This window comes from Megalobrama amblycephala, linkage group LG6, assembly GCF_018812025.1.
Source record: "Megalobrama amblycephala isolate DHTTF-2021 linkage group LG6, ASM1881202v1, whole genome shotgun sequence".
Classification (NCBI taxonomy): Eukaryota; Metazoa; Chordata; class Actinopteri; order Cypriniformes; family Xenocyprididae; genus Megalobrama; species Megalobrama amblycephala.
This window is the reverse complement of record NC_063049.1, coordinates 36,500,440-36,513,630: the sequence shown is the minus strand read 5'-3', so window position 1 is coordinate 36,513,630 and position 13,191 is coordinate 36,500,440. Positions and strand designations below refer to the sequence as shown.

Sequence of the window (13,191 nt, the reverse complement as noted above, 5' to 3'; positions counted from 1 at the left end):
GCGATTGTCACGCGCATTTCGTCAGTAAAGCCGGTTCCCTGATTGCCGCTAAATCGCCATCACCTGCTTTCAGATGGAGCGGCATTTAATAGACAGAGCCGTAGATCACTGATAAGCCACGCAATATCGCATTCATATCGCAGATGAATCGCCTTCGATAATGAACGCGATATTGCGTGGCTTATCAGTGATCTACGGCTCTGTCTATTAAATGCCGCTCCATCTGAAAGCAGGTGATGGCGATTTAGCAGCAATCAGGGAACCGGCTTTACTGACGAAATGCGCGTGACAATCGCATGCGATATATCGCCCAGCCCTAGTCAGTGATGGTTTGGGGTGCCATATCATCTGCTGGTGTTGGTCCACTGTGTTTTCTGAGGTCCAAGGTCAACGCAGCCGTATACCAGGAAGTTTTAGAGCACTTCATGCTTCCTGCTGCTGACCAACTTTATGGAGATGCAGATTTCATTTTCCAACAGGACTTGGCACCTGCACACAGTACCAAAGCTACCAGTACCTGGTTTAAGGACCATGGTATCCCTGTTCTTAATTGGCCAGCAAACTCGCCTGACCTTAACCCCATAGAAAATCTATGGGGTATTGTGAAGAAGAAGATGCGATATGCCAGACTCAACAATGCAGAAGAGCTGAAGGCCACTATCAGAGCAACCTGGGCTCTCATAACACCTGAGCAGTGCCACAGACTGATCGACTCCATGCCACGCCGCATTTTCTGCAGTAATTCAGGCAAAAGGAGCCCCAAACTAAGTATTGAGTGCTGTACATGTTCATACTATTCAGTTGGCCAAGATTTCTAAAAATCCTTTCTTTGTATTGGTCTTAAGTAATATTCTAATTTCCTGAGATACTGAATTTGGGATTTTCCTTAGTTGTCAGTTATAATTGTCAAAATTAAAAGAAATAAACATTTGAAATATATCAGTCTGTGTGTAATGAATGAATATAATATACAAGTTTCACTTTTTGAATGGAATTAGTGAAATAAATCAACTTGTTGATGATATTATGACCAGCACCTGTATAATATAAAAATAAGGGGAACTTAAATGGACAGATTATGAAATATATATAATATTTTGAGTTTTTGTGTACACACACACACACACAAAACTCTAAATACTACCATTTAAAAGTTTGGGTTCAATACAATTTTTTTAATTTTTTGTCTCCTTTTCTCACCAAGACTGATTTTATTTGAACAAAAGTACAGTAAATCAGTATATATATATATATATATAAAAAATTTACAAAATTGAAGACATTTCAGGTGTTCACATACAGTAGTTATTTGAAACTCTTACTATTAAAAGCGTCAGGATACCCTGCACTAATCATGTGGAGCTATATGGAAGTCAGAGGAATGGAAAAGAAGGAAGTAACCGACATTTGACACTGTGATCCCCATAGCTTATAGAAAGCAAAAACTATTTCGGAATGCTTCTAAGCACAACGCGGCTATTTAGAGGACCGCAGAGTTCTGGGAATCATTTTGCAGATACTTCAATTGACGTGTACCAGACCTTTAAATAAGCCTGTGATGTCCAATACTCGCAAACTAAAGTATCTAGTTTGAGAGGACCAACTTACATTCTTCACTCTATGAAAGATTTGTTAAATAAACTGTAAGTCTCATGTGGTTGAACCAGTTTACCCCCTCAAGCCAATCTAAACCTGTATGACATTCTTTCTTCTGTGGAACACACACACACACAAAGATATTTTGAAAACAACATTGAACCCCATTACACACACATACACACACACATATATACATATATATATATATATATATATATATATATATATATATATATATATATATATATATATTTCTCTCTCTTGCAACAACCTTTCTCTGAAATCAACCAATAGCAAACCACAATGATGCTATCAATTCCAGATGGACAAAAATCAAGTCCCGCTCTACATTTAGAGAATAGAGAAGAAAAGACTATCGTAACCTCCATTTCACACCATCATTAACACATGGTTTCTAGTCAGCCTGCACTGGTAGGCCACTCATTCCCTCAATTAAAATCTATCTGAATTTGTTCAGCTAAGCTTTCCAAACAGCATTCATCTGTTCACAACCTGTTCCAATCTACTCTTGACTAGTAGGAAACTCCAAACCAGCATAAACCAATCCAGACCAGAAATACATGCTGGTATAAGCTGTTTAAGTGCAATAGCAACTCTTGTGGGTTCACATTAGTTGCTCAGGGAGGAGAAATCTCTGACCCTGTTTACCACTACACTGTCTGGTGCGTGATGCGTGAGCTGCAGGGCAGTGATCCGCTTACGGCGGCAGCATCAGACTGGCCCGAGAACATCAGACAGGCAGGCGAGAGGAGGAATAACAATTAGCCTACTGCAGTGAGGATACTTGAGTCAGAAAAAAGGTTGAATGGGGAAAAACTCTAGTACTTGAAACAGCCACGCTTCATATAAACAAGTGACTTGGACAGTTGAAAGTTTAGTAAATCATAATAGCTCCATGTACTAAAAAACCCTGTAAACTGCCATACAATGCAGCAACCACAGGATTTTATTAGTGAGATTTGCATATACACACACATACATACATACAGATAGATAGATAGATAGATAGATAGATAGATAGATAGATAGATAGATAGATAGATAGAAAAACAGTTTCTTCACATCACTTATGATGTTAGGCAGTTCACTAAGTTTTAGAACAGAGCAGATGTCTTAAAGGGATAGTTCACCCAAAAATGAAACTTCTGCCATCACTCACCCTCAAGTTGTTCCAAACCTGTATGAATTTCTTTGTTCTGCTGAACACAAAGGAAGATATTTGGAAGAATGTAACCAAGCAGATCTCCACCCCCACTGACTACCATAGTATTTTTTTTCCCTACTATCAATGGGGTAGTCATTGGGGGGCGCTTGGTTACATTCTTTCAAATATGTTACTTTGTGTACAGCAGAACAAATTTATACAGGTTTGGAACAACTTGAGGGTGAGTAAATAATGACAAAGTTTTAATTTTGGGATGAACTATCCCTTTAAGTTTATTCATTAAAAAAAAAAAAAAAAAAGCCATGTCAGATGAGGGCTGCATCCGAAAACCTAGGCAGCTGACTTGCTGCCTCACTGCCCTATCAGGCAATGACTTGTAAGGCAGCGTTTGTGCATTGAAGGCACTTCACGGAACTGATTTCGGACAGACTTCTGAGGCAGCATAACAGTTTAATGATCTACCGCGAAACAGCGCGAGTTTTGGTGAAAACTAAACAAATATTTACATTTCTCGCTAGAAATGACATCAAAAGTGGAAAATGTTGGTCAAAAACATACATTTATACACAAACTGAGCAGCAAACGCAACTTTTGGAAGCCATCTTTATTTTTCTAGCTCAACTGTCACAGAATGTAGAGCACAGGATTGTGGGATATCAAAGCCATTGAAGGACACATCTATGCTGCCTTCAAAAATCAATCAGAGGAAAGTATCTCAGGAAACAGGAAGTTAAGCTAACATTGAATTCGGACGTGCGTTGATGCCTTCCTACCTTGAAATGTGTCCTCCGAAGGCAGCATTTTCCAGTTTTCGGACACAGCCAAGGTCTTGTTCTTCTAATCAGCGAAAGGCAATGACATCTTCTGTTATAGCCGTTCCACTAAGTCTTTCTCAATGTCAATCCTCTCTAAAGCAGTTTGAGCAATCTCATTAAACTCCACCAAGAATGACACTATGGAGAATTTGCAATAAATAAATCAACCAAAGCTTGCAACAACAGACATTATCTCTGGGTCACTGCTAAATGTAAAATCATTTCTGTCAAAGCTGGAAATTGTGGAAGTGGAAATTGTGATAGTCTTTTATTTCCTATCGTGACATATGTCCAGGGAAATGGCTTCTTGCACAAGAAAAAATTTAAGGTCCCTTGATTTTGTCCATGGAGAATTGATTGGATTGTTGTGGTTTGCTATTGGTCGATCTCATGTGAGTGACAGGATGTTGTGCCAGTAAGCGCATCATCAGAGAAGAGATGTTGTTGCAAGAGGAAGAAGTTATTTTGATGGGCCCAAGAAATGATGAGCACGGATAAATAATTTATAAATACTGCAATATTCCATTAAAAGAAAAAAAGAATTGTCAATTTTGATTTTATAGTGTTTTATTTCGATAATTTAACACGCTTTTGTTTTAAAATGTACAATAGAAATTTGACATCTGATTTGTAATGGTTCTAAGAAGTTGTGAAACACACATAGGGCAGATTTATTTAAAATAGAAAAACAAAAATAAACAAAAAGTCACTAACATATTAGTCTCGGATGCGAGTGGACAATAAAGTCACAGACCCACCGTCTGGTTCTAATCTATAGCTCTGATAACCACTGTGGTTAAAAATTTTACTTTCAATGTACCCTCAAGTGCAGTGTTTCTCAACTGATGGGTCGTGACGTAAAAATGGGTCACAATACCGTTTTGAGTTGGTCGCGGATTGTGCAGTCAAGAAAAAACAACAAACGTGATTCTCTGTTTTTCTGATGCAAGACTTTTATTTTGAAAGTCGTGCATGAGAACTGTTGACACTTCTGTCAGATGCAGTTTAAGTAAAGAGCCCCTCAGAAAAACCCAGGCTTTATGTCAGTGTCTTTATTCTAACGTTATTTTCGTAACTTGTTACGAAATAAAAAGTCTCTCACCTCAGAAAAGCAAACTTTCCTGTCAAGTCAGCCGTTATACTGTGCTTGCGGCGCGCGCGCTGTATATCACTTCATTGGCGCAGAAGAAATTATTACGAGCATGCATAGTTGTAGTTATTTTGTTTGTCAATAAGTAATGTAATTACAAAAAGATTTCAATAAATTACTTAAATGGTGTTGTGTGTTAGCTGGAAAGGATTCGCATGCATGATGGTCATTCTATTCATCAGGAGCAGTTTCCATGTTTCATTAAAGGTGCTCTAAGCGATCCTGGGTGGAGTAACTTCCTGTTGACGTTCGAAGTGTTGTCAAACAAAACAGAGGCTAGCTAGACCCTCCCTCCTCCTCCTCCTCCCCCTCCCCCTCCCCTCTGTGCTTCCTGAAACAGTCATGAACGCGCATTTAAAATCATTCTTGTCGGTTATTGGCTGGAGTATGTTTATTATGTTTCGTGGTCCAGGCTGCACCAGGTAGTTTTTGTTGCCGTTTTTGGAGCTTGTGGCGACTACAGAGACCGCGTTTTTTTACAGTGTGTTCAGAGGACAGGCAGCTAGCGGATAGTAAGGAGATGTTTGCTGTATGTGACAAAAAATGTTTTAGCCTAAAAACGCGTGACATCACTTAGAGCACCTTTAAAGGCACAGTATGTTTTTTTCGCCACTAGGGGTCGCTAAACTCTTCAAAACTTGTCATTCCAATGGATCTAATAATGTTTATGGCGAAATAATGTTTATGGATGAGTGAATGCATTCATGTTTTTAACATGACCGTGGTATAAAGCAAGGTGTGGCCGAGACAGATATCAGGGACATTTCATTCTACAGAACTACTCGCAAAGCTGAAATACTACTAATACAGGTCAGTTTATTTGACGACTTAAAATTGTTAGGTAACGCGGAACGGTTTCACTTGATATTGATATACGGTATTGATCCTCGTTTTATTTCTCCTTTTGTCCCAAAGTTTGCTTCCCATGGTCCATAATGTTTGAACGAAACAACAACAACATGTTGCTAGACTGCAGCTCTCCCGCCTGCTGCCATGGTTACTGTGCAGTACAAGGAAACCAGGGATAACACAGATATTACATCATTGACAGGCGACAAGTGACAAGGGAGGGACGGGCACTATTTAAAATTGTGCATTTCTCTGAATATACAAATTCTTGGGAACATTTAGGATAATGTAAGTACACAGCTGAACAAAATATATAACACTGTGCAAGTGGTTTTTGGATATTATTGTGCCTTTAACAGTTCATGTTAGCATTACCATGGTAGCTGTTGTTTCCATAACCCCAAAATGCCACTTTATTTTCACTTTGTGTTATTTTTTTGACTACTGTAGTGGCTCATACCAACTTACTAACTTTATTGTATCAAAAACTAGTTTGGGACAGCTATTTAGCCTTACCTTTTAGGCTATGTTAAGTAAACAGTTATTTTATATATATATGACTGATGACCTTGGGAAAATGTCGGTCCCATCAAACCAGTTGAGAACCACTTAATGCAAGTAATGCATGACAAAGAACTTTGTGTGCTCTTGTACTCTGGTGAGCACTTAAAATTTCCCACAAGACTAATATAGAAGAATCAATAAATCAACACTTAGAAATGTTTACAAAAACAAACCTCAAGCATCAAGCATGAATGCCTCCCAAACCTGACTATATGATGAATATAAATGTAAAAGTAACTTACCCACTCGAGTGTACTAATGCTCTATACTGTGAAAAACTAATTAAGATTATACAGTTGTACAGTTGTATTTATTTTTACCTGTGCCATGCTGAACGCCAACAGATCACGGTTCAGTCTCCTCATTCCTTCTCTTCACCCACTGTGCTACACCACCATCCCCATCTAGTGGTTGAATTCTGTTACTGCGGCTCCAGTTGTTTTGGACAGTTCTACGCGGCTGTGCTTGAAACCGGGCAAATACCCAACATTCAACCAATTCACTGATAACGAGGCTGTGAGGGATTTTCTCATTTTGAAGGCTAATTTCGCCATTGGTTCTCCAAAGATTTTTAATTGGTTCTAAGCAGTTTCGCTGTGTGAAGTAAAATAGTAAAAAGTAAACAAATGTAGAAGCCTAAAAGAAAAATAGTGTATATATATATATATATATATATATATATATATATATATATATATATATATATATATATATATATACAGTACAGTCCAAAAGTTTGGAACCACTAAGATTTTTAATGTTTTTAAAAGAAGTTTCGTCTGCTCACCAAGGCTACATTTATTTAATTAAAAATATAGTAAAAAAACAGTAATATTGTGAAATATTATTACAATTTAAAATAACTGTGTACTATTTAAATATATTTGACAAAGTAATTTATTCCTGTGATGCAAAGCTGAATTTTCAGCATCATTACTCCAGTCTTCAGTGTCACATGATCCTTCAGAAATCATTCTAATATGCTGATTTGCTGCTCAATAAACATTTATTATTATTTTCAATGTTGAAAACAGTTGTGTACTTTTTTTTTCAGGATTCCTTGATGAATAGAAAGTTCAAAAGAACAGCATTTATCTGAAATACAAAGCTTCTGTAGCATTATACACTACCGTTCAAAAGTTTGGGGTCAGTAAGAATTTTTATTTTTATTTTTTTGAAAAATAATTAAAGAAATGAATACTTTTATTCAGCAAGGATGCATTAAATCAATCAAAAGTGGCAGTAAAAACATTTATAATGTTACAAAAGATTAGATTTCAGATAAACACTGTTCTTTTGAACTTTCTATTCATCAAATAATCCTGAAAAAAAATATTGTACACAAATATTTTGTACAATTGTACACATTTAATGTTTCTTGAGCAGCAGATCAGCATATTAGAATGATTTCTGAAGGATCATGTGACACTGAAGACTGGAGTAATGATGTTGAAAATTCAGCTTTGCCATCACAGGAATAAATTACTTTGTGAAATATATTCAAATAGAAAACAGTTATTTTAAATTGTAATAATATTTCACAATATTACTGTTTTTTACTGTATTTTTAATTAAATAAATGTAGCCTTGGTAAGCAGACGAAACTTCTTTTAAAAACATTAAAAAATCTTAGTGGTTCCAAACTTTTGGACTGTACTGTATATATGTATATATATATATATATATATATATATATATATATATATATATATATATATATATATATATATATATATATATATATATTTAAATTTTTCATGTTTATATATAACAGGTTGCTATATAGATTACATTTGTTGACATAATTCAATGTTGTGATAAAACAAAATTTAGCAAATGTTTTAGTTTAGTTCCACACATAAGATTATATATTGCCAACAAGTAAATTGGTATCTAAGTGTAATTTATCAGTAATTGTACACTAGTCCTAAGAGAGATGCCTTACCTCATCTCCTTTATGTATGCGACCTTAATTTGTTTCTGATAGTGTATAAAAAGGGTAAGCAACAAAAAAGTTTGAAGTATTTAAAACTAAAAAACAAACAATAGCGTAAGGTTAAGACAATATAATTTGCTTTAGTTCACAGAGGATAGTAGTATTTAGCATGCAACGGTTCAATCATTGACCAATCAGTTGTTAAAACAAATGCAATTAAGTGTTGTTTTTATAAAGCAGTAAGCAAAGCTGATGTGATGTTAAGGTGTTTTTCTCTAGTTCATGTTGGCCACAATTATTGGCACCTAATTATTGCAATGTCCTTTTCCCAAGATAACAGCTCTGAATCTTCCTCTATAATGCCTGATGAGTTTGGAGAACACCTGACAAGAGATCAGAGATCATTCCTTCATACAGAATCTCTCCAGATCCTTCAGATTCCCAGCTCCATGTTGGTGCTTCTTCTCTTCAGTTCACTCCATTCATTTTCTTTAGGGTTCAGGTCAGGGAACTGGGATGACCATGGCAGAAGCTTCATTTTGTGCTCAGTGACACATTTTTGTGTTGGTTTTGATGTTTGTTTTGGATCATTGTCCTGATGGAAGATCCAACCACAGCCTATTATAAAATTTCTAGCAGAAGAGGTCAGGTTTTGATTTTTTTATCAGTTGGTATTTGATAGAAATCATGATGCCATGTATCTGAACCTCAAGGACCTCCAGCACTCCCCCCAATTGTTTTACTTCAATGAAAGTTTAGAATTTTGTGAATTTTTTGAATGAAAGATCAAAAGGATAAACAAAGTAGATTTATTTCCACAGCCGCCTTTGCTCATGTTTACTAAGGGTGCCAATATTTGTGGAGGGCACTGTATATATACATATACACACACACCACTGACAATTTTGGTTATATGAACAATATACTTAGTTCTCGATACAAGAAAAGTAAAACTCTAACACCAATCGATTTATTAAAAAAAAAGAAAAAAAGTACATAATGCCAATGCTTCCCTGTTATATTTGTGGTTAAACTCATGAGTAAAAAATACAACCTTAGCCTGGATTCTAGATACAAGAAAAGTAACATTTCATCACCAATCAACTGTTAAAAAATTTTTTTTTAAAAGTACATAATGTGATTTCTTCATTGGAACATTTGCTGTTAAACTGGTGCGTAAACAATACAACCTTTAGTATAGCAGTTCCTTCATCAGAGATTCTTCATGCTTAAACAAAGCATCGACGATGGCCTTAGCTATGCTTTCACAGTTCACACAGCCAAGCAGTTCCCTCATCTTCTTCTGGAGTGTTGGATTCGCTCTCACATTTGCAATTGATTCATCGTGCAAGAACTTAATGAGATCATCAATAATTGGATCAATGTTCTTCACTTTTTGAACCAACTGACTGTTGTTGTCTTTTAGAAACTTTTGATAATCTGGAAATATAAAAAGAAAAAAATAATAATAAAGGAAAAAGGAAAATTAAGGCAAAATGGGAAACAATATATATATATAAAGATTGAATCTAACCTTGTATTGACCTGCTACCATTTTCTCTTCTTTCACAGTCTCTATCAGGTTTTTGGCCTGAAACATTAAAAAATAGGATTATTGTGAGATTATTATGTTTTATTTTATTTTATTTTTTTAATTGCTGGCATGAATTGAGTTAAAAAAAAATTGTCCAGTCCTTTTGGCTTTGAGTTTTGCTTTGAGTCTGCTGTAAAATAAATGTCTGAAATATTTAAAATAATATTTACCAATTTGAGTCTGAATAATCCTGGAGCATTACACTAAAAATAAATTAATAAATAAATAACTAAAATTAATGTCTCTTGGCATATTATCCAAAACTCAATCCAATAGCTAAAACTAAAAACATAGCATTTACAATATAGCTGTATCCAAGATTTGAACATGACACTAGTTAACCAAACTAGTAACAAACTAACCCTGAGTGATTAATTAAGCTTAATTTAGACCGTTACCGGGTCTAATTTTATACATTTACATTGGCAAAAAACTGTTTTAATAGATTCACATGTATTACACTTACAATTTGTTGCCACATTTGATTTGCCAGAGGGTGCAACAGTCATATTCATTTGAATGGAGCCTATAGTTGCAGCAGTTATTTTAGGCGAATACACATTGCTGCCACCAGATGCATAGATTTTGCCTGTTTGCATAAAATTTATGTCAGTTCATACAATTGTTCATTATACAATACATCCAATAGAGTGCAACAGTGCCCATCCCCTTTTTCAGCGGCGCTGATTCCGGAAGTATTTTTTTCATTCATTTTTCCCATAGGGAATTGAAAATAGTCTTTGTTATAAGACATGAACCAAGCCAATCAGCTACGAGGTGAATCACACAACACTACAAACTTTGATTTGAAGCAAAAAAGTCGGACAAAATGACAAAGGTACAAGACTGTGTACTTAACGGTTTTAGTGAGGGAAAGAACTACAATCCCATGAAGCATTGCGAACAGCATAATCAGATTAAAAATTATATACACAAACATGTCAGTATTTTGAGAGCATAGGGATATTACATCATTTGCAGTGCTTGAAGGGAGCGGGCGGAGCTAAAGAGCTATTTTGGAATGTGTTGATTTTTTAACGCTCTGATTGGTGTAATTTTCTGTACAGCATCATGTGTAATGTAGTTTTTCACCAGGAATTCCACTATTAAACACGATTATTTAAAAAAAAATAAGCTAAAATAATGCAGGCTGACAGCTTCAGCGGAAGCAAATACCATGTATTAACAACATCATAGCTCACAGTAGGTCTGTCTTTAAAGTTTTTTAAGTTATTGTTCAAAATCACTCCTTCAAGTGGACTATATTAATGTAGTAATGTAGGGAATAGTGAATGAGGGTATAGGAGGGCGATTTTGAACACAGACTTGGTCTTGGATGCCCGAAATAGCTGCCCAGATCGTTGCAAAGATGGCTGCCGAGTGAACAGACTTTCCTTTAAAGGGACTTTGAATAATTTTTTACTTCAGGAACCTGGCCGTTGCACTCTATAATGTTCCCATTATAATAAATATAAACCACACTAACTTGTTACTTGGATGCCTGAATGTCCAGCTGTGTTTGCTGTCTCTAGAGAAAAAAAAAAGAAAAGGCAAGACCATGTTATTTTAGATGGCAAAAATCATGCAAAGCATCCTATGGACAGTATATTACATTATATTGATCTGCCAGCTTAACACAACACATAGCTAGGCTATTTAGGTGAGGCTAAAAAATGGTATTGGATCTAACCTTGTAATGACCTGATAGAAGCTAGAATTATTTATTTATTTGTTTGTTTGTTTGCAAGAATTGAGGCCAATGTGTATATAATTTCAATAATATCATTTTGAAGAAATGTACAGTTCTTTTCCATACAGGGCAGTTTAATATGCCTATCACCAAAACTTAACTAAACCAGCATATGCTGGTTAAGGTAGGTTTTGAAGCTGGTATACTGGTTTGAGCTCCAAGTGCTGGTCCTATGCAGCTCAAACCAGCATACCAGCTTCAAACCCTACCTTAACCAGCATATGCTGTTTTTTTCAACAGGACATTGTTTTCCACTGAATTACATTATTTGTCCCAAATTGTTGTTAATTACTTCGCCCTAGGTTGGAAGCCATTTTTATTAGGCATAATATGTTTGTCTTTTGGCTATGTTTCATATAGAAAAATCATATGGAGCCTATAGTTCGCTCTTTCTCTTTAAGTTTTTCTTTACATCAAAACTCAACGTCATCGACGCCATATTGTTCATTCCTGAAGTATGTTTTTTTTTTTTTTTTTGATTCAGTGTTTTGGACTTTAAGTTGAGCACACGACGATCTGGTGGGCAGACAAATCTTACTAAGGCTTGGTGTTTATTTATTCATAAGATGAAAATATTGTACACATTTAAGTAGTTTCACGAATGATCACTATGCGAAAACATATCCTATAGCCTATTCCCAACACAGCCTATAGTATTCCCAAACTCTATCTTATGAAAAAGGTTGCTACTATTTCGACGCCCTTAAGTTAAATGGGCCACTAGTTTCACTTTATGAACTGATTTTTAAGCGATGATAATTGCACAACCATATGTGCACGTTATATTTTGCAAAGAAACATACCTGAAGTGTCCACGGTTTCGATCCATTTTCTGAGTTCAGGAGAAAATTCATTCACATTATCTTTTTTCAGCAAAATCAGAAAATCTCGACATGCATTTTCACCCTTTACAAGGATGAAGTCCAAAAGTTCAATAACCATATAACTGGGAATTGTAATAGACTTCAATTTATCGTACTCCAACGCTGTTATAAGTCCCTTTGCTTGAACATGTTGCAGAATAATCAACGAATCCGATTTAAGCCAATCGATGAGTTCAGGTTTGTTATCTTTAATGACTTTCTCCATTTTCTACAACAGGTTTACGCCACAGCCTTGTATTGACTTGTATAATAACCATAGACAGATTTTACTTTCGATTTCGTTTCAGTACGTCAGCACGTTGCATTTATTCTACCGCTGGGTGGCGATTGTGTATAAGAAGGACAGCTGCCTTGAACTAGGCTACTGTTAGTTAATAAATTACTTTATTTGTTGATTTATGTGTTTAATTATATGTTTGTTTGCATCTTGCAGTACATTATGTCTTATCTCATCACCCACTGTTAAGTAGCCTATAACCTGTCTGTTGAGGCAGATTTCTAGCATGAGCTAAAACTGAATTTGTATAAAACTTGTAGGCCTAGCCTACCATTCATTAAAAGCATTATTGTGCATGATGCCTCTGTCTTCAGCAAATGTAGCATTTCTGTAGAAAGAGTATATTATTTATTCTCTAGCAATCTGTAATCTTATATTCAGTTTCTGTGTTTGTCTGAGTTTGTTTTTTCTCTCCATTCCTCAGTGCTAAAGTCAAAAAGTGAAAGTGACGTGTAGCCAAGTATGGTGTCCCTTTTTTTTTCACACCAAAAATGGCTGCCCACTTCTCCGGGTATGTGTTCTCTGTGCTGTGTGTGTGTGTGTGTGTGTGTGTGTGTGTGTGCGCACTTGGATGGGTGAAATTCAGA

The 13,191-nt window shown here is 35.7% G+C and overlaps 2 protein-coding genes across 8 annotated transcripts in view; both read right to left on the bottom strand.

Annotated features, from left to right (window-relative positions):
- Positions 1-6,616, bottom strand: part of LOC125270643 — a 154,586-nt gene extending 147,970 nt beyond the window's left edge. For 2 of the 6 annotated variants that reach the window (XM_048194480.1, XM_048194481.1), the window contains exon 1: positions 6,484-6,616. The gene's annotated coding sequence lies outside the window, so the exon portion shown is untranslated. The remainder of the gene's footprint in view (positions 1-6,483) is intronic. The other 4 variants (XM_048194477.1, XM_048194478.1, XM_048194479.1 and 1 more) reach the window with 3 other exon arrangements.
- Positions 6,617-8,894: 2,278 nt separating this feature from the next.
- si:dkey-10c21.1 lies at positions 8,895-12,616 on the bottom strand. Of its 2 annotated transcripts, XM_048194473.1 has the most exons (5): positions 12,247-12,615; positions 11,180-11,221; positions 10,160-10,282; positions 9,634-9,690; positions 8,895-9,539 (listed from the first exon to the last, which is right to left on the bottom strand). In XM_048194473.1, exons 1-5 carry the CDS (start codon positions 12,530-12,532, stop codon positions 9,292-9,294), a joined length of 756 nt encoding a protein of 251 aa, XP_048050430.1. In that variant the 5' UTR covers positions 12,533-12,615; the 3' UTR covers positions 8,895-9,291. The 2 variants fall into 2 exon arrangements, with proteins under 2 accessions (XP_048050430.1, XP_048050431.1); XM_048194474.1 differs by lacking the exon at positions 10,160-10,282 and having other exon boundaries at positions 12,247-12,616.
- Between the last annotated feature and the right edge of the window lie 575 nt (positions 12,617-13,191).